General features: G+C 38.5%; 2 protein-coding genes across 4 annotated transcripts in view; one reads left to right on the top strand and one right to left on the bottom strand.

The window, feature by feature from the left end:
• Positions 1-15,865, top strand: part of ncoa7b (nuclear receptor coactivator 7b) — a 30,821-nt gene extending 14,956 nt beyond the window's left edge. For 2 of the 3 annotated variants that reach the window (XM_084090875.1, XM_084090874.1), the window contains exons 7-16: positions 288-401; positions 1,677-1,861; positions 3,975-4,657; positions 6,378-6,537; positions 6,933-7,080; positions 9,065-9,187; positions 10,243-10,395; positions 11,278-11,373; positions 12,403-12,476; positions 14,053-15,865. In XM_084090875.1, coding sequence (XP_083947001.1) covers positions 288-401; positions 1,677-1,861; positions 3,975-4,657; positions 6,378-6,537; positions 6,933-7,080; positions 9,065-9,187; positions 10,243-10,395; positions 11,278-11,373; positions 12,403-12,476; positions 14,053-14,188 — 1,872 coding nt within the window. In that variant the 3' untranslated portion in view covers positions 14,189-15,865. The remainder of the gene's footprint in view (positions 1-287; positions 402-1,676; positions 1,862-3,974; positions 4,658-6,377; positions 6,538-6,932; positions 7,081-9,064; positions 9,188-10,242; positions 10,396-11,277; positions 11,374-12,402; positions 12,477-14,052) is intronic. The other variant, XM_084090876.1, reaches the window with a different exon arrangement.
• A 33-nt stretch (positions 15,866-15,898) lies between these two features.
• On the bottom strand, positions 15,899-23,195 carry irf4l (interferon regulatory factor 4 like). Its single transcript, XM_084090895.1, has 8 exons — positions 22,932-23,195; positions 21,661-21,847; positions 20,910-20,995; positions 20,676-20,781; positions 20,390-20,497; positions 18,245-18,568; positions 16,828-16,934; positions 15,899-16,747 (listed from the first exon to the last, which is right to left on the bottom strand). The coding sequence occupies exons 1-8, from the start codon at positions 23,103-23,105 to the stop codon at positions 16,577-16,579; spliced, it is 1,263 nt and encodes a 420-aa protein (XP_083947021.1). The 5' UTR covers positions 23,106-23,195; the 3' UTR covers positions 15,899-16,576.
• Between the last annotated feature and the right edge of the window lie 4,305 nt (positions 23,196-27,500).

Below are 27,500 nucleotides of genomic sequence, written 5' to 3'. Positions count from 1 at the left end.
CAAACGAAGTGCTTAAATCTCCAGTGCACTGCATTCAGGAGTTTCAGTGTCAGTGATAATAAGCATCATGAATAATTAATGAGTTTCTGCTGACTAATCTGTTTCTGTTCTATCTGTCTCGTGTGTGCGTGCGTGCGTGTGTGTCTGCATTTCTGCGTGCGTGCGTGTGTGTTCGTGCGTGTGTGTTCGTGCGTGTGTGTTCGTGCGTGTGTGTTCGTGCGTGTGTGTTCGTGTGTGTGTTCGTGCGTGTGCGTGCGTGTGTGTGTGTGTGTGTGTGTGTGTGACAGGTCGGTGTATCGAGCAGGCCCGTGCGCAGAGAAGCGTCTCCTCTCTCTGAAGACGAGAGTCCGGCCACCGTCAAATTCATCAAGATGAGCTGCAAGTACTTCACTGATGGCATGGTGAGGGTCCGATGATGCGGTTCACGACTGAGTCTCATATTATAGTTAAAGGTGCAGTCTGTAAGAATGACAACTAGTGGTGGGAATAGGAACTGCAGTCAAATTCAAAATATCGGAGATCGTTGTTTCTCCCGCCTCCTCAGACTCGACACTCACACGGGTCGCCAGTTTGAGAGACGCAACATGCAGAATCACAGACCAAAACAGTAACACACATTCCAGCTTGGAAACACACATTTCAAAGTAAAATAACTGGCTCTAGAAGTGTTTTTCAGAGAAACGAGTGTGTGAACTTAGCATGTTTCCTCAATATATGCAAACATATTATGGTATTTTTATGCTTTAGTAGAGTGAAAAAGTTACATACTGCACCTTTAACTAAAACCATTAAAAAATATAGAAACATTTGTGTTGTTTATTAGTTAACATGAAATAGGAATGAAAAATATTTCTAATGCATTTATTTATATTAGTTTATAAATCAAGTTCCCCTGTAGTCAATAATTTTATTTTCATTTTTGATCACCAAAATGTCAAATTTAAATGTTTTTCCTTGAAAACAAATTTCTACATGCCTTAAAATATCTTGAATGTTTGCATATTCATAGAACCACAAATACTAAATGAGGCAAGGGTGTCGTGCGTGTGTGTTCGTGCGTGTGTGTTCGTGCGTGTGTGTTCGTGCGTGTGTGTTCGTGCGTGTGCGTTCGTGCGTGTGTCGTGCGTGTGCGTGCGTGTGTATGTGTGTGTGTGTGTCTCTATAATAACACTAATCAAACAACAAAAGACTGAGAAAATTAACTCGTTCTGACTGAATAACTTTTGTAACTATATTTGTCATGTAAATGTTATTTATAAAGTGCAGTTATTTTACATTTGATTACAGTTTCTGTACCTGAATACCTGACAATCTTAAAACACTGTTTATATCAATCGTATCTTTGTTCTATTTGTTGCAATTTTTTTTATTTGTTCTTTTTTTAATTACTGAGTGTTTACTTGTCTTTAATAATGCTTGAAATGTATATTAGTTAGGCTAGTTGTTTTTCTATGGCTAATGTTCCTTGTGTAAGTGTTCTTTAGCCTGTTCGTTTTCTGTTCATGATATTCAGCTTAAATTAAATGTTTTGCAATAAGACTAAATGTGAATAAGAACTAAGTTTTTTTTTTTAACCTTATTAGAATCGAAATTAGGAATTGGAATTGTTCAAATTTAACCCTCCTCGTGACGCAGGGAAGCTTTAACTGAGACTCCTGAGATCTGGTTTCTTCCAGGGTGTTGTTGGAGGAGTGATGATCATAACGCCCAATAACATCATGTTCGACCCGCACAAGTCGGACCCGCTGGTGATCGAGAACGGCTGTGAGGAGTACGGGCTGATCTGCCCCATGGAGGAGGTGCTGTCGGTCGCGCTGTATGACGACGTGTCCCGCATGAAGCTCAAGGACGCGCTGCCATCGTGAGAAAATGCTCTTTCCATTTCTCTTCTTTACAATCTTTTACGTTTCATTTAAAGGTGACATATTATGCCCCTTTTCACAAGATGTAATATAAATCTATGGTGTCCCCAGAATGTGTCTGTGAAATTTCAGCTCAAAATACCAGATCGTTTATTATAGCTTGTCAAAGTTGCCCCTTTCAGGGTGTGAGCAAAAACGCTCAGTTTTTGTGTGTGTCCCTTTAAATGCAAATGAGCTTTAGCTCCGCCTCCATTCAGAAGAGGGCGGAGTCTTTACAGGAGCTTCAGAAACTCTGGCAATAACAAAACAGGCAAATCTCCCTCATCCAGAATCCCAGAGTAACCAGGAGCGAGTGCAGCCTTACGGAGAGACTCAGGAAGTTTCTGAATGTTAGTGGAGACGTTTGTGTAGTTGTTGTTTCTGGGGGATTTCCGTTGAAAATAAAATGAATCCACTGCTCTCTTGTCTCATCTGAGTCTGGGACTCTGAATAGTGTTCAGCAACAACAGAACTGGTTAGAACTGGTCTCTGTCTTCGCTTGTGAAACCATATGTCGGCTGGTGTGTGTAAACGTGCAGATTAAGGGCCGGTAATATTATAATAAGATCCTCTTCATACGTCAGAAGGAGAGCGAAATCTGATCGGCTTATTTTTTGACATGCTTGCAGTGAAAGACTCACCAGAACAAAGCAACTGGGTTTCACTTTACACGTTTTCCGGGTTGGTAGAAGCACCGGGACCCGATTATAGCACTTACACACGGGAAAAGGCAGATTTTCATGATATGTCCCCTTTAAAATGATTATGTGCTTATGTTCACGGTTTTAAAGTTAAGTGTCAGCATTATATAAAAGGAAGGCTTTTATTATGTAATCTGTGAGCAGCCACTTCCTGTGTCTTATTAATTTGAGGAGTTTTAAGTTTTAACGACTCTAATGTCTCTTGGTTCAGTTTGTATCAGGTCACGGTTTTGGTTCAGGAAATATTTATGAGTGCATAATCAAATTAAATTAATTTAGGTTGATATTTTAACACTGTAGTAACCAATACCAGTCCAGTTAGTTTTTGGGTTAATTTGTTTAATTTATATTTTAATTCCTTATTTATTTATTTAGGTTAAAACTCTTTGATGTAATAAATTCTTTCATTTTAACTTATTTATTCTCCTAATGATATATTTATTTTAATTTATTTATTTGTATATATTTATATAGATATTTTTTTTAAATGTTTTACTTATTTTAATTTATTGTTTTTTTAATTTATTGTTTATTTATTAATTTATTTTGATTTAACTATTTGATTTATTAATTGCATTTATTTTAACTTATTTATTCTCCTTCATTTTTAATGATATTTAAAAATGGTTTTAAATGGTTTACTTTATTTTTTTGTTTATTTTATTATTTTAATGGCTTTTGATTAAAACCATTTGGTTTATTAAATGCTCTTATTTGAATTTATTTATTCTCTTATTTTTAATGATATATTGATTTTTATATTTATTTTCATTGTTATTTTGATCAATTTAAATGTAAATTTTTTTCTTATTTATTTTTCATTCATTTTTTATTTTTATTTAATTGCTTATTTATTTATTTATTCATTCATTCATTAATTCCTTTATTCATTCCCAAAAAGCCTCTTTTTTTAAGCACACACCTACAGAAAAAGCCCTGTGGCAAAGCGAACGATTTAAATATGTAAAGTCTGTACTTTATAAACAGTGTAATTGCTGCATATTTTAAGCATTTATTCTCCATCCTGCACACTCGTCCCATAGTAGTCAACAAAGTATTACTTTAAATGCATTTTTAGTGCAATTTATGTTTAGGGACAAATCAAAATTAATTTATGCAAATCTTCAAATATTAATTTAAAGTCCTCCTCTTTCTCATAAGCGTCACTCCACTTTTTCATTCATCCCATTTTAGTCTATTTTGACACCAAACATCACTTAAGTTTTGTCATATTTATTTGTCATGTTCTGTTTTGTTCAGTTGTCTTGCGTTTGTTCATTTTGGATGTTTTGTTTGTTTTTCTCTCTTTTAATTTCACCATCTTCCCCCTCATGATGATGATGATGATGATGATGATGATCCGTGATAATAGTGATGAACCGCGGGATCTCTGTCCGTTATACAGGCCTGGCGAGTGGGAAGAGCTTCCCTCAGAACGAGATCTGAACCCTTTTAGTCGTTACGAGGCTCTCGGAGCGCCTAATCGGCCAATCATATTAGACGAAATCGAATCGGCCGTCTCTGAGATATCAGAGAGCCAAATCGCTGACAAATCGCCATCGGATGAAGGTTTTACTGAACTAGAGTTGCTGCAAAGTGACTCAAACACTACTTGCCCCGGCCAGGAGGGGGCGTCACTTCAGGAGCACAGAAGAACACCCACACGCATGTCAATGGACCAAAAAGACAAATCCGTGAGTGTTTTTATTGCTGAGGAAGATGAAGATGAAGATGAAGGGCTTCACAACCGTTCCACGGATGACAACGCGGATCTGCTACGGTCTCTGGTGCATGATGGGAAGGAGGCTGCCGTAGAAGTGACCAAAACAAGCGGTGAAACTTTAGTAAACGGTGTCTTTGCAATTGAAATCGACCAAAAAAGCAAGGCGACCCCAGAGGATTCTGGGAAATGTAGTTTGCCTGGACCACATGTTGAGGACAATAAGGGACCGAACTCGGACGTAGAGCTTCTTTCCGAAGCGGAGAAACGCAGACGGGCCAGTGAGGCCGAGATGAAGTCGTGGCTCGTGAACACAATGCAGAGACCAATCGAAGGTGAGTTTTATTTTGATTGACAGGACAGACCAACCAATCACAGCCAAGGAGTGTTTTTGAGCATGCACTTTCTAAAACTAGCGCGCTGCTTTGCTGTCTACTGTCTGCTGTCTACACAGGCAGTGTTATTTTAGAGTTATTTAAATGTAAAAACAGCTTTTATTGCAGTGCATTCTGGGATTGTCTTCTTCACAAAAGATATGCAATGCTGCTTGATCATTTTTCCCAGAGAGTAGAGAATGAATAATGCACAATGTTGCTGTTCTTTGTGTTGAAAATGTCTAAATGCTGTGTATGTAGGCAGTGCACTCGTGTCAGAGCTTGTGTGTTTACTTCAGTGTGTCTCTCAGCAGAGGTTGATGGTGACATTGGAAAAACAAACAAAGGTTGAACACTTGCGTAAGATCCCGTTTGACCCTGAGCAGAATCAACATCATGCTTCAGTCTCTTGTGCTCTTGATGACCGATGTCTCTTAAAGGAACACGCCGACTTTTTGGGACTTATTCGCTTATTCACCGTATCCCCCAGAGTTAGATAAGTCCATACACACCCTTCTCATCTACGTGCCGTAACTCTGTCTGACGCACCCACCGCTAGCCTAGCTTAGCACAAAGACTGGAGGTAAATGGCTCCAGCTAGCATACTGCTCCCAATAAGTGACACAATAACGCCAACATTTTCCTATTTACATGTTATGATGTGTATAGTCACAGCGTGTACAAATAACATGGTCACATGACAGCCATCTTCTAACCGTATACATACTGGGAACTATATTCTCAGAAGGCGAAGCACTGCTACTTCTGCAGAGTGATTTACTCCAACTCTGAGCGAACTCTGCTCCTCACCACGGGGCTTCTCAGGTGCGGCGAGCAAATCACTCCGCCTGAGTAGCAGTGCTTCGCCTTCTGAGAATATAGTCCTCCAGTCTTTGTGCTAAGCTAGGCTAGCGGTGGGTGCGTCAGACAGAGTTACGGCACGGAGATGAGAAGGGTGTGTATGGACTTATCTAACTCTGGGGGATACGGTGAATAAGCTAAAGTCCCAAAAAGTCGGTCTGTTCCTTTAACCAGGTCATTTTGACCCGAAACTTTTTTTTTTTTGAAATGTTTACAAATTTAGTTTTCATCAGAGGGGTCCTAGACTCTAGGACTTTTGTCGCATTTGAACCACGAATACGCAAAAAAAATTGTGGTTGAAATTTAAAAAAGTAACAAATCCTTCCCTCACGGGTCAATTAATGTCTAAATGTGTATCTGAATGCATACTGAAGAGAAACTGACTTTAGGAACAGCTCATTTGCTCCATATAGCGCAGTAAGAGGTATAACCCTAACCATAAGAGTCATGAAATTTCATCTTATATTATTATTTTTCCACAAGAGGTCGGCAAAGACACCCGATGTAAGATATTTTGAGCTGAATTAAAAGGGTTATGCATGAAATCGTGAGTTATTTGAATTTAAGTTAAAAGAATGTGCTTAAATTACCATTTATTTATTATTTATTGATCAAATCAGGTAAATAAAAAATAACAAAAAATCTCCCAAAAAATTGCATTAAAAAATAAAAACAAAAAAATTACCAAAATGAGCCTTCTGAAGAAAAAAATGATAATTTTAGGGCTTCAGGTCATTTTGACCCGCGAGGGAAAGATGTGTTACAGAGTGCGAGGGGAATGGTACACACCGGTTTTGCTGATATCGGATCTGATTCACAGACATGCTGCTGTTCAACGAGGAAAAGAGCAAAGCTCCGCCCATGTTCCTCTGCTTTAAGGTGGGCAAGCCAATGAGGAAGTCGTTTGCCACGGGTCGCACCTCAAGCCCCGCCCACAGGGGCCGGAAGCCGGAGTACTGGTTCGCTGTGCCGCAAGAAAGGTATGACTAGCTTTTCCATAATAAAGGTGTACACGGCATTTAAAAGCTAAATCATTTATTAGAATGTAAAGAGTACACTAGGATTTAAATATTTCTGCTTCAAGCTATATTTAATAATTATATAATTGTTATTATCAATGTTGAAAACGGTTGTGCTGCTTCATATTTTTGGTGAAAACAGGATTTTTTATAAATTGAAAGTTCAAAAGAACAGCATTTATTTGACACAAATGTCTTTACTGTCGCTTTTGAACAATTTAATGTATCCTTGCTGAATAAATGTATTGATTTTTCACCAAAACACTTTGTTAAATTGCGATTAATCGATTAATGTATTTAAAAAAGTTTGCGTGTGTTTAATATGAGTGTACGTACTAACCAAGCCGTCTCTTCAGAGTGGACCACCTGTACTCGTTCTTCATCCAGTGGTCTCCCGACGCGTACGGGAAGGACGCTCAGGAGCAGGGCTTCGTGGTCGTGGAGAAAGACGAGCTCACCATGATCGACAACTTCTTCAGCGACCCGGTTCCTCGCAGCTGGGAGGTGAGCAGTACACGTGAGAGGAACATGCAGGAATAATGGATGACGGGCCGTTGAATTCATAGAAAATAATGCAAAATCCTCAAGTGTGCATTATTTTTTAATATTTTTAAATTATTCCGCTTATACTGCGGTCACCACACCTCAAGACAGTGTTCAGGGCTGAGTTTCCCGATAACGTTGTCTCTTAGCGCGCTACGAAGACTCTTAAGGTATAACTTAACTGAAGGTATACCATTTCTAGGTGTGTTCCCCGATCTATACCTTAGGAAGCTGCTTAAGATATATCTTCTTACGTGCGACGTCACCGGCTGCTGTCCGTGGAGATGCTGCTGAGCTGGTTGATATCGATGGCTCGAGAATCAATTATTCTCTCGTGCAGGGGCTGTTTATGTGAGAAAGCGGTGATCTTTATAAATGAAGCACTTCAGAAATAGTTTAAATTGCATTTATTAGGACTCATGGGATATTATAAAAAATAACCCAAACTATAATAGCCTTGCCGACATATTTTAAAATTGTATCATATATTGCTGCCATAATAACCATTTAAACTATTTATGTGCCTTCTTCTCTTTCCCATTTTTGTTCGCTGAGGTGGAGCTGCGATGAAATATTGTTCTTGTAAATACTTTCCAGCATTTCAGTAAATAAAAGTGTACGTCACGTACGGTGCTCGGCAGTGATCAAAAAGGATTTAAACAGTGGATTTTGAATCTCTTCTTGTAAACTCGGAGATGTGGATTCAGACGGCAATTAAATTCCCACACGACCTGTTTGTCAAAAAACAGTAGGTATAATTTGGCCAGGGATTTTTACGCGGGTTGGGTGAGAAAAAACACTGATATTATGGATTGGACTGCACTAAAATAACCGACTTACTGTACGAGCCCATGAGAAACAATATTAGCGTCCGAATAGGACTTAACTGACAGTAGCCTATGCTTTCACTGGCCTTTAAAAGCGCTCTTTAATTAAAATAAATGTATACAATTTTATTATATATAATAATATAATTAAAATTCTATTAACAATCAGTGTAATGACAATTTTATTCTTTGCATGAAAACACTTGAATTAGCCTAACTGAACACTGTCTGGGTGTATTAAAACTTCATAATTATATTCGTATGGACCTGCAACAGTGATAAGGTGAAGCTAAGAGCGGTCCAGACCAACCTTCCGAACGTATGACTTACAGAAGGTATACTTAACTAAGAACGTTTCGGGAAACACGTATTAACGATAAGGTACAGCTTAAGGTGTAACTTAAGAACAACGTAGCGTTAAGAAGGTTTCGGGAAACCCAGCCCAGATGATTTATTTCAAGACATTTCTCAGGTTTTTTCCCCTAAAATGCTCTTGTGTGTGGAACTAATTTCTTACGCATCTGATCCCATGCCTCCGTTTCTGATTCCAAAATGTCATTTTAGAGCCACTGATAGCAGACTAATGCAGTTATTAATGCAGTTATTAATGCAGTTATTAATGCAGTTATAGAGAGAGATTAAGTGTGTGTGAATTACCTGAGTTTGTGTGTCTCTCAGTGTTCGACAGCAGCGTCTCGACTAATAGTGAAACTGTAAGTTTATCTGCTTCAAGAACAGCGCCGTTATGCGTTTGAGCGAGAGAGAGCGAGTATTGGCTTTTTGTACCTAATAAATGTAATTTTGTGACAAAAAACATGGAAATAATTTGTCGTTTTTATCCTGTTGTTTACTATATTTATTTTCTTGGTCAGTGTTTTTTGCTGTTGTCGGCTGTAAAGACCTTTTGAAATAATTGAAATGCTTTGGCGAAGTGATATTGAACTGTAATGCGGTCAAAACCTGCTGGAACTACTTTAGTCCTGCGTTTCCCTGAAATTAACTGCACACCAGCCTGCGCATGTTCGTCAACCAATCAGATTCAAGCAGAGTATAAAAGGATTCAATAAATATGAGAATTTCGGGTTTTTTTTCACCCCCTGAAAACGTTTGTCTTCTAGATCATCACGATTAATGAGGCCAAGAGACGCCAGAGCTTCAGCTTCGAGGACGAGGAGCCGGTAGATCTCCTTCCAGTGCTGATGGACCCCAGCGCTCTCCTGGAGGACACACACATCGAGAAGGTCTCCTTTATTTGACACTTCTACTACAGACTTATGAACGATCCATTGGGATTTGTTTGACTAGTTTGCTATGAAGTGAAAAATGGTGATCATTGTGACTAGTATTTTAATTTAATATTCAACAATATTATTGATCTCCTGCATTGACACAATTATATGAGAACTGAACTGAGCTGGACGATGACATCACGCTTTTCTCCTGAGCGGATATATATATGAACTAAATTAATAACCTTTTTACAACAAAACTGAAACATCACTGAACTGACTTAAACGGATAGTTCACCCAAATATGAACATTAGCCCATGATTTACCCTCCCTCAAGCCATCCTAGGTGTTTATGACTTTCTTCTTTCAGACGAATACAATCAGAGTTATATTAAAAATGTCCTGGCTCTTCCAAGCTTTATAATGGCAGTGAATGGGTGTATGTCTTTGGAAGTCCATCAAACTTAAAAAAAAAACTTTATCGACTAAAATAACTAAATATCGACTAAAATAACTAGCTTTTACATGGTGCGTCAAGTTCAAGTGTTACTCTTTTGGTGTAAATCGATGTGTACGGCTGTCTGTCGGAAGCTAGTTAATTTAGTTGCTAAAGTTTTAAATATATTTCTTACACGAACGCATCGCTTCACTTCAGAAGGCCTTTATTAACCCTCGGAGCCGCATGCTTTAATTATGAATAGATGCACTTTTATCATGGATAGATGCACGTTTATGGACTTCAAAAAAGAAACAGCCATTCACTGCCATTATAAAGCTGGGAAGAGCCAGGACATTTTTTAATATAACTCAGATTGTGTTCGTCTGAAAGAAGAAAGTCATATACACCTAGGATGACTTCAGGGTGAGTAAATCATGGGCTAATGTTCATTTTTGGGTGAACGATCCCTTTAAACTGGACTGTGACGCTATTTTCTTCTGGAAACAAACTTTGTTGCATTATTTTCCTGTTATCTCTGTAAAGCTGCTTTGAAACGATCTGTATTGTAAAAAGCGCTTTATAAATAAAGCTGACTTGACTTGACTGGTTTGACGCTCTTCTCTGCAGTTGTCCACTCGTTTGCCGGCGCGTGTTCAGGGTTACCCGTGGCGTCTGGTCTACAGTACAGTCGTACACGGGACCAGCCTGAAAACCCTGTACAGAAACCTGATGGAGCTGGACTGCCCTGTGCTGATGGTCATCAAAGACATGGACAACCAGGTACACACACTCCTGTTACTGCTGTTGTAGTGCTGGGCGGTACACCGGTTCATACCGAATACCAGTGTTTATTTTTGTTATGATATGAATTTTTAATATACCGCAATACCGGAGTGTGTCGCTTTAACAACGTTGGGAATGCGGCGCGACACTGTTTGAGAGGGTGTTTTCACTGTAACTGTGGTGATGCACGTGTGTGTGTGTGTGTGTGTGTGTGTGTGTGTGTGTGTTACTAAACGTGACGGTGAATATGGAGAGGTTAAACTATAATCGATAGCTCTCAAATTATAGTACAGTGTTTCCCACACATTGGATCAACACAGCCCGCCACAAATAGATTTTCCAAAAGGCTTTGACATCGTGGAATAAACATGAGAATTGCACGTTTCAAAGTCAAAGCGCGGTGCGGGAGTTTTTATATGAATGTATCTTTTGAAGGGAACTGACTGTCTTTAGAAAAGTTTCGATGTTATTTCTATTGAATCTTTCTTTATCTTTCCTGATAAAGCAGCGTTTATGGGGAACATTACAGTGGAAACCGCTGTTTCTGCCGCTCCTACAGCGCCTCCTGCTGGCAACTCTTTATAAACTCTTTACAAACCTGTATTAATACTAGTGTGGATTTTTTTCTACAATATTCACTCATGACAGTGAAATAGGGCATTCTAAGTCAATCTACTGCAGTATCTCCTCTCTCAATCAGTAGAAGATGTGGTTAACACCCAGTCATGCTTAAAAAATACCGTCATATACGGTGAAACCGGTATAATTTTGAAAAATACTGTGATATGGATGTTTGGCCATACCACCCAGCACTACGCTGTGGGTGTAAAACCGGTGAAAATTATGTCATGTTGAAAAACTTGTAATTTTCTCCTGCAGATTTTTGGAGCGTTTTCCACTCACCCTTTCCGAGTGAGTGAGCACTGTTATGGGACAGGAGAGACCTTCCTCTACAGCTTCTGCCCAGAGATCAAGGTGTGTTCCTACATAGATATTTAAGGACAAAATTGATGAGAAATGTCCTTGCAAGTGCCACATAGCAATACCTAGGCAACCACCCAGAACACCATAGCAGCTGCCTAGCAACACCCTAGAAACCACTCAGGAACATTGGCAACCACCCAGACCATCTTAGCAACTGTTTGGCAATGTCCTGGCAACCAGTCAGAACACCTTAGTAACTGCTTAGCAACACCCTAGAAACCACTCAGGAACATTGGCAACCGCATAGAAATGCCTTAGCAACCACCCAGACCATCTTAGCAACTGTTTGGCAATGTCCTGGCAACCAATCAGAACACCTTAGTAACTGCCTAGCAACACACTAGAAACAACTAGCAACCACCCAGACCATCTTAGCAACTGTTTGGCAATGTCCTGGCAACCAATCAGAACACCTTAGTAACTGCCTAGCAACACACTAGAAACAACTCAGAAATATTGGCAACCGCATAGCAATGCCTTAGCAACCACCCAGAACATCTTAGCAACTGTTTGGCAATGTCCTGGTGACCAATCAGAACACATTTGCAACCGCCAGGCAACCACCCAGAACACCTTAGCAACTGCCTGCCAACACCCTAAAAATCACTCAGGAACATAGCAATTGCTTCTTAATCAGTAACCCACCAGTTCCTTAGCAAGAATCTTGCAACAGCCTAGCAGCCTCTCAGAGGTCCCTAGCAACACCCTAGAAACCGCTCAGAGAACAATAGCAACCATTAAGTAATTCCCTTGCAGCCACTCGGAAAATGTTAGCAATGGTTTAATAACCAATAACCTACCAGCTCCCTAGCAACGATCTTGGAACAGCTTAGCAACCTCTCAGAGGTCCCTAGCAACTACACAGAACCCCTTATCAGTTGCCTAGCATCCACATAGCAATGTCGAAATCCTTTCAAACTAAAAAAAATCTCTGTTTATATTGCCCAGATAATCAGGCCTCAATACCTTCGGACTTCAAAAAACATTAAAATAATGACACTCGACGTCCTTTATCTTCAGGTGTACCGCTGGACGGGTGAAAACTCCTACTTTGTGAAAGGAAACACGGATTCCCTTCAGATCGGAGGAGGAGGGTGAGTTCAGAAACATGCTAACCTGCCGTACATGCGTGTCTCTCGCCGCCTCATGTTTAAAGGGATAGTTCATACAAAAATTTTAATTAGTCCATGATTTACTCACCCTCAAGTCATCCTAGGTGTATATGACTTTCTTCTATCAGACGAATACAATTGGCGTCATATAAAAAAAAAAATGTCCTGGCTCTTCCAAGCTTTATAATGGCCGTGAATGACTGTTTCTCTTTTGAAGTCCAGAAAAGTGAATCTATCCATCATAACAGTGCATCTATCCATCATAAATGTGCATCTGTCCATCATAAAAGTGCATCTGTCCATCATAACAGTGCATCTGTCCATCATAACAGTGCATCTATCCATCATAACAGTGCATCTGTCCATCATAACAGTGCATCTGTCCATCATAACAGTGCATCTATCCATCATAACAGTGCATCTATCCATCATAAATGTGCATCTGTCCATCATAACAGTGCATCTATCCATCATAAATGTGCATCTGTCCATCATAAAAGTGCATCTGTCCATCATAACAGTGCATCTGTCCATCATAACAGTGCATCTATCCATCATAAAAATGCATCTATCCATCATATCAGTGCATCTATCCATCATAAAAATGCATCTATCCATCATATCAGTGCATCTATCCATCATATCAGTGCATCTATCCATGGGCGTCGGAACCATTGTATATGGGTGGGACAAGACCCACCCACTTTTTAAGACCAATGATATTGGACCCACTTACTTTTACCGTCTCTAATTCAGCACATTTGTCTGTTCGCTTTTCAGAGCCGCCGTCAGTCAAATCCAATTATTAGGGAATTCCCTAATAAATTAAACTCCATTTCCACTGAATCGCTACATTATATTTCTCAACGAGCCGCAACTGATGAAAGTAACTGCCCGTTGTACCCTTCCAGTCAAATATTGCGTTGCAAACATCAATAACAGCTTTAAAATGTCATTGCTGGCAGATGACCATGGTATTAGGGGGATAATCCACGGATAGCTGTGCATTTAATGCACGACGTGGAGGCAAAGAACCGCCCGACGTGAAGTGGAGTTTAGTTTACTTGTTTTAATTAAAAGGCACCAGAATAGCCTACATGAAATGGTATTTACTCCAGTAACAGATGCACTTTTATGATGGATAGATGCACTTTTATCATGGATAGATGCACTTTTATGATGGATAGATGCACTTTTATCATGGATAGATGCACTTTTATGATGGACAGATGCACTTTTATCATGGATAGATGCACTTTTATGATGGACAGATGCACTTTTATCATGGATAGATGCACTTTTATCATGGATAGATGGACTTTAATGTTGGATAGATGCACTTTTATCATGGATAGATGCACATTTCTGGACTTCAAAACAGAAACAGCCATTATAAAGCTTGGAAGAGCCAGGACATTTTTAATATAACTCTGATTGTATTCGTCTGACAGAATAATGTCATATACACCTAGGATGACTTGAGGGTGAGTAAATCATGGGCGCTAATTTTAATTTTTGCGTGAACTATCCGTTTAACGCTCACCTGTCCGCTTCCCAGGGGTCGTCTGGGCCTGTGGCTGGACGCTGACCTTTACCACGGCACCACCTCCAAGTGCTCCACCTTCAATAACCTGCCACTGTCCTCCAAACAGGACTTCACCATCCAGAACCTGGAGGTGTGGGCCTTCGAATGAGCGCCTGCGCCACACGCTTACGTACCCACGCACACCGAGACACGCTTCTCCACGCTCACGGCATGACATACGAGGAAATGTTGGGCGTCGCTTCATCCCGTACTGTACGAGGCCGTTTGGTGTGGTTTGTGCAAATCCAGTCATACTTGATGATGTGGTTTTAATAGTTTTCTCCTGGTCTGAGCTTCAGACTAAAGTGCAGAGAGAGAGCTTTAACCTCCGACGCCACTCTCCGACGCCACTCTCCGCCATCCCAGCATGCAATGTTCTCTAGGGAGACGTTCTCCTGCTGACATATAACCAATATATAAACACATATTTGTGTACGTGAACGGAGAGGAATCGTTTTCTGGATCGTGTATGATACTCGGGAAGCCGAAGAACCGTATTCGTTGGCCAAATCTGTTGCGTCAGGGTCAGTTGCTCAATTTGAAAATATTTTTTGTTTACATTCGTGGCAATTTGATGCGTTTCAGTTCATTCGGTGTGTTTTCACGTTTGCTTGACGAGAGTGAAAGTAAAAGGACGTCCTCCTGGAAACATGTACCACGAATAGTTTCTTTTTGACCAAAGTGTTTTATTTGCCTTGTTCTCCAATGTTTTATAATGTTTTCTTTTTGTATTTGAGTTTTTTATATTGAATGTGACGTATAATCATATTCACTACGTGATGATTGTTTTACTGTTTTGTGATATTTTAGGGACCTTTCTAGTTCATTTAAAAGGGAAGCACTTGAAATAAAGAGATGCCAGTATTATTTTTGAACACTATTTCACTAGTAAGCGAGTTGCTTCAGTTTCTAGCAAATCAGGTTCACCACTTCACTGTGGGTTTGTGTATGCAATCACTCACTGACCGATGTCACTTCCTGTTATGTCGTGACATCTTTGGAACGGCGTGAACGGATGCAAGAGGTCTGATTGGTTGAATCGTTTGAGATCTTTGGAAATGTCACTTATTTCACTACTAGACAGCATCTGTGGGCATTAAAGGGACAGTTCACCCAAAAATGAAAGTTCTGTCAGTTATCACTCTCCCTCATGTTGTTCAACCCCGTAAGACTTTCGTTCATCTTCAGAACACAAATGAAGATATTTTTGATGAAATCTGAGAGCTGTCTCACTCCTCCATAGGCTTCTCTGTTATTGAAACTTGCTGGCTCAGAAAAGTTAGTAAAGACAATGTTTAAAATAGTCCAAGTGACTACAGTGGCTCAACCTTAAGTTTATCAAATGACGAGAATACTTTTTGTATTGATAAACTTAAGGTTGAGCCACTGTAGTCACTCGGACTATTTTATTGATGTCTTTACTAACTTTTCTGGGCCGGAAAGTTTCAATTAAAAAAGAGTGAGACAGCTCTCAGATTTAATCAAAAATATCTTAATTTGTGTTCTGAAGATGAACGAAAGTCTCACGGGGTTGAACAACATGAGGGAGAGTGATTACTGACAGAGCTTTCATTTTTGGGTGAACTAACCCTTTAACTAACCGTGTTCATTCCAAAACCATATTATGTGGTCCATGTAGGAAAAAAACAAGTTTACAAGCGTTTCACTCTGAAAAGTGTCTCTGATTTCAAACACTGTCCAGTTGTGTATGGTAGTCAGTGAATGTCATATTTATTGTGCATTTCTGTGTGAACCAAATAAATGCAATAAATAAAGAAATAAATGACTCATGCTTTGTTCATTTAAGGGGCGATTAATGTTCAAATTTATAATATTTAATACTTGCATAAATGGACACAGAATTCAATCCGTATGCCATAAAGAGATTACAATATACTCAAGCAAACTGCTGATGGAAGTAACACTTTACAATAACATACGTTAATGCTTAACTAACAATGAACTATGAATGTTTTACAGCATTATTAACATACATTGGTTCATTGTTTAACTAACTGTAAAGTTATGATGGTGTTATCACATACGTTATTTATTGTACTGTAGCTGTACTGTTTACTGTATACTGTGTAATAAGCAGTGTGTGGAAATTACATTCACATAATAACACAGAAAAACATACATTCATTTAAAACGATTTTGTCCCTGAGATGCTGTTAAATCAGTTTTCCAACAGTGCAAGCAGAGAAAACAACAAAGCACAAAAATATAAACATTATTAATTAGACAGACAGCCACAGAAATATTATTATTATTATTATTATTATATATAACACTATAGTTATTTATTTAGTATTTTGTTTTGGAAGACCTGTAAAATGTTGTGACACACTTTGTATTAATGCATTAAATCGCTACGTGGCTCTGCAAACGTAAACATGTTTTTGGGTCATTAATATTAACTGCCAATTAAAAATTGGTGTATTTTACTTTGCTAAAACTTAGTTAAATCGAGAAACGCCTTGTAACTCCTGCGGGGTCACTCTTGTATGAAGTTCCCATGCGTCTGGTGTCCGTTGATGGCAGGGAAATCTTGATGTGTGTAAATCTGCTCAGGGGTCAGAGGTGAAAGTTCATAGGTGCTTCTCATGTAATTGATGCCGCCCTGCTGGAGGAGGAGCATCATCTGCCGGGCGAACAGCGGCTCCACCTGTAGGACAACACAAGAGAGCTGTGCTTGGTCGTGTGGAGGTCAACATTGGTGTGGATGGAGAGGTCAAAGGTTGCTACCTGAACGGTCAGGGGTCTCTTGTCTGCGGAGGGGTCACAGCTCTCGAAGAAAAGCTGCACATGGAAACGTGGAGGAGGACGTGCGTGCAGGAAATATCCCTGGAGTTCTGAATGAGTGAGTGAATGTTGTATTAAAAGTCATCATGAAATCAAAATTGGCAATTAAATATTGTAGTATTTATCATAAATGATTTTGTCCATAAAATTCATGCATTCTTGTAATCTTGAATCAAATAACTTCCTCTTGCAGCAACATCTCTTCTCTGATGATGAGGGCGGGGCAACCTGTCACTCACATGAGATCCACCAATAGCAGACCACAACCATCCAATCCATTCCCCACAGACACAATCAAGCCCCGCCCACATTTGTTCTTGTTTCAGAAGCCATTTCACTCGGATATACGTCACTATAGGGGAGTAAAGACTAGCGAAACTTCTGTTTCATACCGACTTTATGCCATTTAGTTGTCGTCAGGGCGGCTTGTTTCTGCCACAGAATAAATATAAATAAGGTAATTGCGATTTTTTTTTCCTCACAATTGTGACTTTATTTCACGCTATTCTGACTTTTTCACAATTGTGACTTTATATCACGCTATTCTGACTTGTTTTTTCACAATTGCGAGTTTATTTCACGCTATTCTGACTTTCACAATTGCGAGTTTATATCACGCTATTCTAACCTTTTCTCACAATTGCGAGTTTTTCACACTATTCTGACTTTTTCACAATTGCGAGTTTATTTCACGCTATTCTGACTTTTTCACAATTGCGAGTTTATTTCACGCTATTCTGACTTTTTCACAATTGCGAGTTTGTCACGCTATTCTGACTTGTTTTTCACAATTGCGAGTTTGTCACGCTATTCTAACCTTTTCTCACAATTGCGAGTTTTTCACACTATTCTGACTTTTTCACAATTGCGAGTTTATTTCACGCTATTCTGACTTTTTCACAATTGCGAGTTTATATCTCGCTATTCTGACTTGTTTTTCACAATTGCGAGTTTGTCACGCTATTCTAACCTTTTCTCACAATTGCGAGTTTTTCACACTATTCTGACTTTTTCACAATTGCGAGTTTATTTCACGCTATTCTGACTTTTTCACAATTGCGAGTTTATATCTCGCTATTCTGACTTTTTCTCACAATTGCGAGTTTATATCATGATATTCTGACTTTATAACTCGCAATTTGCGACTTTATATCTCACAATTCTGACTTTTTTTTCTCACAATTGTGAATTTATATCACGCAAAAAGATATAAAGATAAAAAGTCAGAATAGCGAGAAATAAACGAGATTGACTCTCTTCTGCAGCCTGTCTCTAGTGGCCAGTCGATGAATTACAGTTTAAGTCACTTCAGTGTTGGATTAAAGTGAGAGACTTGAGGTTGCCGCTTGGTTCTTCTAACCTGTGAGGAAGATCTGTGTGTCCAGGACTTTGCTGGTCTGCTCTCTCTCTAGTTGACAGAGTTTGTCGCTCAGGTGTGTGTGTGTCCCGTCGCAGTACACCTGGCTCTGGCAGAAGCAGCGGGCGTACAGGCCGTCGGGCGTCATCCAGAGCAGAACGCCTCCCTCCAGCGCTCCTCGCTCCGCCTGAGGAAGAGGAACCAGCTCGGGGCCGCCGGGACTCCAGCTGTCAGGGGGAGGAGCCAGTCGACAGCCCTCGACGCTCGTCACCGTGACATCAGCGAACAGAGTCTCACCGCTGAACACCGTCACATGCAGACGCGGGTCTGGGAGACATTCAGAGACCAGAGAGAATATGTGACCAAACAATGGAAAATCATTGCATTTGTAGGTTGTTGCTAGGCTGTTGCTAGGTGGTTACTAGGTGGTTGCTAAGATGGTCTTAGTGGTTACTGGGGCATTTGTAGGTAGTTGCTAAGCTGTTGCTAAGATGGTCTAAGTAGCGACTGGGGCATTTGTAGGGTGTTGCTAGGGTGTTGTGAAGATGTTCTAAGTGGTTACTGGGGCATTTGTAGGCGGTTGCTAGACAGTTGCTAAGATATTCTAAGTGGTTACTGGGGCATTTGTAGGTAGTTGCTAGGCTGTTGCTGGGTGGTTGCTAAGATGTTTTAAGTGGTTACTGGGGCATTTGTAGGTAGTTGCTAGGCTGTTGCTGGGTGGTTGCTAAGATGTTTTAAGTGGTTACTGGGGCATTTGTAGGTAGTTGCTAGGCGGTTGCTAAGATGTTCTAAGTGGTTACTGGGGCATTTATAGGTAGTTGCTAGGCGGTTGCTAAGATGGTCTAAGTAGCAACTGGGACATTTGTAAGTTGTTGCTAGGCTGTTGCTAGGGTGTTGCTAAGATCATGTTCTAAGTGGTTACTGGGACATTTGTAGGTAGTTGCTAGGCTGTTGCTAGGGTGTTGCTAGGGTGTTGCGAAGATGTTCTAAGTGGTTACTGGGGCATTTGTAGGCGGTTGCTAGACAGTTGCTAAGATATTCTAAGTGGTTACTGGGGCATTTTTAGTAGTACCTAGGCTGTTGCTGGGTGGTTGCTAAGATGTTGTAAGTGGTTACTGGGGCATTTGTAGGTTGTTGCTAGGCTGTTGGTAGGGTGTTGTTAAGATGTTCTAAGTGGTTACTGGGGCATTTGTAGGCGGTTGCTAGGCTGTTGCTGGGTGGTTGCTAAGATGTTCTAAGTGGTTACTGGGGCATTTGTAGGTAGTTGCTAGGCTGTTACTAGGGTGTTGCGAAGATGTTCTAAGTGGTTACTGGGGCATTTGTAGGTAGTTGCTAGGCTGTTGCTAGGGTGTTGCGAAGATGTTCTAAGTGGTTACTGGGGCATTTGTAGGTGGTTGCTAGGCTGTTGCTAGGGTGTTGCGAAGATGTTCTAAGTGGTTACTGGGGCATTTGTAGGCGGTTGCTAGGCTGTTGCTAGGGTGTTGCGAAGATGTTCTAAGTGGTTACTGGGGCATTTGTAGGCGGTTGCTAGGGTGTTGCGAAGATATTCTAAGTGGTTACTGGGGCATTTGTAGGCGGTTGCTAGGCTGTTGCTGGGTGGTTGCTACGATGTTCTAAGTGGTTACTGGGGCATTTGTAGGTAGTTGCTAGGCTGTTGCTAGGGTGTTGCGAAAATGTTCTAAGTGGTTACTGGGGCATTTGTAGGCGGTTGCTAGACAGCTGCTAAGATATTCTAAGTGGTTACTGGGGCATTTGTAGGTAGTTGCTAGGCTGTTGCTGGGTGGTTGCTAAGATGTTCTAAGTGGTTACTGGGGCATTTGTAGGTTGTTGCTAGGCTGTTGCTAGGGTGTTGCGAAGATGTTCTAAGTGGTTACTGGGGCATTTGTAGGCGGTTGCTAGACAGTTGCTAAGATATTCTAAGTGGTTACTGGGGCATTTGTAGGTAGTTGCTAGGCTGTTGCTGGGTGGTTGCTAAGATGTTGTAAGTGGTTACTGGGGCATTTGTAGGTTGTTGCTAGGCTGTTGGTAGGTGGATGCAAAGATGTTCTAAGTGGTTACTGGGTCATTTGTTGGTAGTTGCTAGGCTGTTGCTGGGTGGTTGCTAAGATGTTTTAAGTGGTTTTTAGGCTGTTGCTAGGGAGTGTATACCTGACAGTGCCATGGCCTCTGCTGATCTCATGCTGGTCTCTAGGGTGAACGGTGAGGAAGGTGAGTCAAATGTGTTACAGCTGTAGAAAGATCCACTTATCTGGTACCCTGGACACACACAAACACATTCTCTTCACTTTAAATGGCAATATATTTAATAAACAAATGACCACACACACACATAGAGTAATTACTAGTGTCCCAGCGTGAGTTCTGGCTGAAGTGAGCGTCTGACAGTGAGTTCTGATCACACACACACACACACACACACACACAGAGTAATTACCAGCGTCCCAGCGCGAGTTCTGGCTGAAGTGAGCGTCTGACAGTGAGTTCTGCTCACACAGGAAGTCCCTCCAGCTTCGGTCAGCAACAGACAGGTAGTTGCACACCTGTACAGAGACCTGTTAGTACTTTCATACATTCATTCTCATCTCTCATCTATATTATCATAGACAGATATTACTTTAGAGTTTAATTTTGTTGTAGTCTGCAAGAAACTCTTTTAGGCTAGTGTTACCTGACCCTCCACAGGCTGATATGAGGGAAAAAACGGGTAGTTATGGTGACCTAGGCTTGTGGAAACTTTCTCATATGATTTTGGTCCTGAAATGGAGGAGAAATGAGTTTTAATTAAATGTAATTTCATTTTTTATTAATTAGTTTATATATATATATATATATATATATATATATATATATATATATATACATATAGAAATTATATAACAAATATAACAAATAGAAATTATATATATATATATATATATATATATATATATATATATATATATATAATTTCTATTTGTTATATTTATTTATATATTATTTTCATTTAAATCATCATTCATTTTCTTAATTAAACATGTATATAAATATTTAGAAATGTTATATATAATTTTTATTATATATATATATATATATATATATATATATATATATCATTTTTTTTGTAATTAATCGCGATCAATTGCACATAACATTACAATTTTGATTATATTTTTTTATAGTATATTGTTCTGATTTTTACTTGCTCTGCCAAAATATATAGATTTATTCTTATTAAAGATACAAAAGTTATTCAGTCAAAAGTGAGTGATTTTCTCTGTCTTTTGTTGTTTGATTAACATTAAAGAAAATTTTATTTTGGCAGCCCTAATATATATGTTGTTATTATTTCATATCATATTTAAATGTGATATTTATGTGTGTCTATGGGGCATATAGAGACCCAAATGGATGTATATTCAAGCTTGTGTGTGAGTGTTTACCTCTTTTGGTTCCCTCAGGAATAACCCGGTAAACTTTGAACGGTTCTGACACGTCGAGCTGACTCCGGCCCACGAGCTCCTCGAAGTCACTGCTCTTGTTCAGCGCGCACCTGAGACGCGTTTTCCAGGTGGGAGGATCCGCTTTATCTATTCCCTCACGATACTTCCCCTTAAACAGAGCCCAGGCCTGATCCAACAAACCAGGAACAAGCTGTTATATAATGCTGAACAGATCTAATTTGCATGTGCATATACAGCATTATATTATATGTATGTGTTATTGCATATACAGCATGTTTAGACACTTAACCCTCTGGTGCTCTTCGGTCAATTTTACAATTCGGTCAATTAAAAATGTATTTTAAAAAAAAATAAAAAATTACTTCATCGAAATGGTACGAAATTTGGTAAAGGTTTTGGCATTTGTTATGTGAATACACACAAAAAAAATCATGGACATGATTCGAAAAGGTTAAATGGTCCTGTAAAAAATCGTCACACTTGTGCTCCTCGCGGTCTAAAATGAGCGCATTGGAAATGAATGGAGACGAGTTTCCTCTAGTGGAAGCGTTTGGTACTGCAGCCGAATTCAATCTTGTTTAGATTTATAGCTTTGATTTTCTCACCGTTTTAGAGTAAAACGTGATTTTGAAAATATAGATTTCATATAAAAATTGAAATAGTATTTTTGTGCTTTTTTTTATAACAATAAGCGTAAAATTTCTTTAAAACTTTTTTCCCTTTGGCAATAATCTGCCAAGTGTCGTCTTTGAAAAGAGATCAAACTTCAGTCTGTTATTCTAAAGCATTCAAAATTTACGACAGTTTAAGTTGGAAATTAAATGTTCAGGTCTATGCTCAAAAAGTGAATAAACGAATTATAAATACAGCGTAAGTATAATGTAGTAGCCTACCATAAAATCCCCTAAAAATAAAAATTATTAAATAAAAAAAAAACATCATCAAACTAAAATATTGTACATTCCTTTGATTGAAAAAAATAAAAAAATCTGTAATTTTTGACCGCTACGCGAAGAGCACCAGACCATGAATGTCGTTGCATTACAAAATGTAGAATATCAAAACAAGTGGCATTTATTGCAAAAAAAAGGGGGGAAAAAGATGCAAAAACACACTTTATCAAAACCTTTGATAAAAAAAAGACATTTCACACATTTATAAGCATGCATGTTTTATTGTTTTGTTGCTTGCAAATACAATTATTGTTATTAATTCATTTTTAAATGTACCTATAATATGCGTAACATCACCTTGAAGAGCGCCGCGTCCTCGTCCCGGTTATAGTCCTGCTTCCCTGCGTGTTTCCACGGGATCCTGAAGGTGCTTCGCTCTCGATCCTCCCACACTAACCCGGGATATTTCCCAGAATCCACCTGTTCAATCAGCCACTGACGCAGCTTCCCGTTCCCACAACTTCCCGACATCCTCAGCTGTGTGTATTGAAATGTGGGAACATGAAGTAAACAGTGCGATCTGGTGTGTTCAGCAGAGGCTGAGGAGGATTTGGTTTTGATAACTCGTGCAGTTCAGTTTTGAGATGCAGTCATTTGCCTGTTTTTGGGTGGAGACTCCACTCCACAGATGTGAAGCTCAGAATCATCACTTCACCACACCAGTTTACTTCGTATTTTAGGCTTGTTTTCCAGTACAAATATCAAAATATTCTTAAATCAAGATTTATTTACTTGAAAAGCAATATGCCTGAAGATATTAAGTCTTGCTAACTGAAAAATGTTTCATAAATCGGTGAGTTTGATTGAGCTTAAAATAAACAGGGTCAGAAAAATCACCTTCATTCAAAGAGAAAACAAGATTTATTTTTCTGAACCTATTAGCATGTTTGTTCTTGCTCTGCAATTAAACTAATTTCATTTTGTTGTATTTTTCTGAAGAAAAAATAATAATTTTGCGTCTCCAGTAAATGCATCTTGATTTAAGAATGTTTAGATATTTGCACTGGAAAACAAGAGAAAAATACTGAGAAAAATGTCTATTGTTGCTATTGTATAGTTTAACCTTAATTATTTTGCATTATTGAATATGAAATAATGAAAAATGTATCATAAATCGGTGAGTTTGCATGTGTTTAAAATAAACACGGTCAGAAAAATCACCTTCATTCAAAGAGAAAACAAGATTTATTTTTCTGAACCTACTGGCATGTATTTGTTCTTGCTTTGCAATTAAACTCATTTCATTTTGATGTATTTTTCTGGAAAATAAAGTCATTTTGCTTCTCCAGTAAATGCATCTTGAGTTAAGAATGTTTAGATATTTGCAAAGGAAAACAATAGAAAAATGTCTATTGTTGCTATTGTATAGTTTAACCCTTTTTTTTTTTTTTTGCATTATTGAATATAAAATAACATTAATTAGCTTTATGTCACTATCAATCCAATATGCCTGAAAATATTAAGTTTCGCTAAAAATGAAAAATGTATGCGAAATAGGTGAGTTTGCATGTGTTTAAAATAAACGTGGTCAGAAAAATCATAGGGAAAACGAGATTTATGTTTCTGACACTATATTGGCATGTATTAATTAATTCTTTAAGCTTAAACTAACTTCATTTTGATGCATTTTTCAGAAAACAAGATTAAATTGAAGTAATTTTGCTGCCTCTCCAGAAAATGCTTCTTGATTTAAGAATGTTTATTTGCACTGGAAAACAAGAGAAAAAGACTGAGAAAGACTTCTATTGTTACTAATTTAACCCTAATTCTTTTGCATTATTGCATATAACTTTAATTAGCTTTATGTCACTATATCAGTCCAATGCGTGCAGGTTTAACAGTCTATATCTGCTATATCTGCTCTCTGTTCCAGGTATTTATTAATATCTCAGATGATTATTGCTCAGACGTGACGTGACAGTAGCAGTTTAAAGCATAAATTCCCCTTGTGTTAAATGACGGAGCAGTTTTAGTGGTGTGTGCACCTGTGTGTGTGTTCGTGCTCCTCGTGTTATGACTGTCCTCTGGGACTACAATTACTCAGCAACACACACTCACACACTCAATAACTGCGCAGTTCTGCTCCTTTTGGGCGCAAAGATTAAAGAATTCTTTAGAAACTTTCATGCAATGTCTGAATCCACTGATCAACAAGCTTATATCCATCAGACATCATTAACACTCATGAACAAGCTGTTATATAATGCTGTTATTAATATACAGCCGATCTAACGGTGTTCAGACACTTACTAATGCCTGAATGACTTTATAAAATGCATTGATGTCAAATATCAAAACAAGTGGCATTTATTACACTAAAAAAGATGCAAAACACACTTTACAAACTAAACATTGAACAAAAAAGAGACGTTGCTACAGTTTCAAATGATCTAACGAATGATATTCACATTTATAAGTTTGACTCATTTTAATTAGCAGCATGTACTTGAAATTTTATTATTTTGTTGCTTGCAAATATAATTATAGTTATTATATGGGAATCCACTGATCAACAAGTTCTACAAGAAAGCTCGATTCAACTCAGAAATTCATTTAATGCAAAATATACAAGCATTATTCGTGGAAATATAATTATCAGCTTAGACTGTGTATTTTTTTATTTGATTTAATTAGTTTAATTTATTTATTTAATTACATTTTATGTTATGTTATTTTTTTTTATTTAATTTAATTTGAAATACAAATTTGTTGTTATTAATTTAATTTAATTTAATTTAATTTGAAATAAAATGGTATTTAATGTTATGATATTCTATTACGCTGTTATTATTTTATTCAATTTAATGAAATTGTATTTAATTTTATGATGTTATGTTATGTTATAAATTAATTTTATTTAATGGTATAATTTATTTATTCATTTTTTCCCCATTTTATTTTATTTTATTTTATTCTATTATTTTATCTTTATATTCTTGACTCAAAATGCAAACATTTTCCCAGAAATCTGTTGTGTTTTGTGGTTGATGGCCGGATATTCAAATGAATCCCGTCGTCTCGAAGCGAAGCACCTGTTTAACTCGTCTCAACTCTTAACCCTTCACTCTTCTGTTCAACACACACTCTTACAAAACTGTGAAGTCATGAAATTAAAGTCATTATGTGAATCTCACTTCATGTTTCAATTCCCACCGAAGTCTGTTTTCTATTTTGATTTGACCTTGAAATGTTTTCATAAGGTTCATTTATGTACTTTCTTTTCACATGAAGAAAAACCTGAAGGATGGCATGAAATGATGCAAAAAATAACCTGAAATTTTAGAATGGTTTGTAAAATATTTGCATTGTCATTTGAAAAGTGCTTTTCCCCTCAAAGAAACGTAAAAATAAACTGTTACTCATTCAAGGAGTAGATTGACCTTCAAGGTACAAATATCACAGTCAAGTATTAATATGAGTGAGAGAAGGTTTAATACTGTTTATATTTAACAATATTTACAGAATCAGTTTCGTTTATTTCAACTATTAAGACTTTTAAGTCTATTAAAAGCTCTACTTTGAACTGTTAAGCTCCTGAGAAATTCTGTCACTTTAAATCATAAACAAACATGTTGCATATGGATGAGAGTTGATTTATTCACACACACTTAAACACACACTTTGACTGATTTCAAATGAAGCCCACAGAAGATTCCAGTAAAGTTTGATAAAGTAGCTGAAAACCTCATGAACTGGGTTAAACACTTCATTTAAACTAGATAAAAAAAAAAAATTCTTATACTTTTCTGTATTTGATTCATTTAAAGCTGCAGTCCGCAGTTTCTCCTCTTTGTCGCCATCTCTGTTCGGAATCTGCTATTGCAGTTATTCGCGGAATGATCAACTTTACGTGGGTTGTGCCTCGGCTCGGCACAGCGCGGATGAATCCAGTGTTTAGAGGAGAACGTGCGGCTGTCAATCACTGCGCCGGAGTGGATCTTCCTTATACTGTCTATGGTGTGAATCCTGGCGTTCGCAATCACAGATTCTACTTTTGGGAAGTATGAACAACATAAGAATTTTCACCAGAAAATGTCGTCTGAACAAGTAACATCCACTTTTGTTCTGACCTACTAAAGGGAAAAAAGCATTGCAGTAAATCGCACTGATTAAATCTAACGATCGCTTATCATATCACGTCAAACCGTGCAAATTATACTTTGTTCTCAAATTGTTAATGTTAACAACATCAGCATTGCGTGACATTTAATGTCCTTCCGATATTTATCCACATGGGCCGGTTGCAGTCTCTTTTTTTTCTCCGAAGTCTTAAAGGGGTCATATAATGGTACATGCACTTTTACAAGTTGATTGTACTGAAGTGTGTGTTGGCAGTGCCTGTACATAACCATCATAAAATGATAAAAATCCATCCAGTGATTTTTTTTTAAATCTTCTCATATGTTTTCCCCCGTCTCAAATCAAGCCACAAAATCGACGCCCCTCCCACGATTGTTGATTGACAGCAGCATTTCAACACAGACCCGCCCTCGCTCATGAGCGAGCTGTCAATCATCATAGTCCGCGCGTCATTGTTGATACGCTGGAGCACTGTCTATGAGCAGAATGGCGTCTAAGCGATTGTGTTCTTGGGTGTAATAAGGAACACAGCATCATTTTGATGTTCCTAAATCCGAACCGCTGAAGACGCAGTGGCTGAAGGGAATATTCCCCACGATCAGCGTCAATGCTTTACAAACGAGGTGTTAGATTTTGGTGTATTTGGCCGAGCAGTGGTTTGGGTGGCTCGCCAATGTATTAGATTTCTCCAATACATAAAATAAGTAAGCTTGACCAGAGTTCTTGTGGGGAGAAGAATTTATTGAAGGTTTGTAGAGTAGCAGTCCTTCAGCAGCGATGTTAGCA

Source organism: Abramis brama (assembly GCF_963993115.1).
Source record: "Abramis brama genome assembly, chromosome: 18".
Classification (NCBI taxonomy): domain Eukaryota; kingdom Metazoa; phylum Chordata; class Actinopteri; order Cypriniformes; family Leuciscidae; genus Abramis; species Abramis brama.
Note: the sequence above shows the minus strand (reverse complement) of the source record. Positions and strands in the feature narration are given on the sequence as shown.

Bases quoted from the DNA above. Each gene is read 5' to 3' on its own strand.
- irf4l (XM_084090895.1), bottom strand. From the start codon at position 23,105: ATGTCGGGAAGTTGTGGGAACGGGAAGCTGCGTCAGTGGCTGATTGAA. The intron at 20,782-20,909 runs GTAACACTAGCC...GTCTCTGTACAG, and splicing joins ATCAGCCTGTGGAGGGTCAG to GTGTGCAACTACCTGTCTGT. The intron at 20,498-20,675 runs GTAATTACTCTG...GTGTGTGTCCAG, and splicing joins GAACTCGCGCTGGGACGCTG to GGTACCAGATAAGTGGATCT.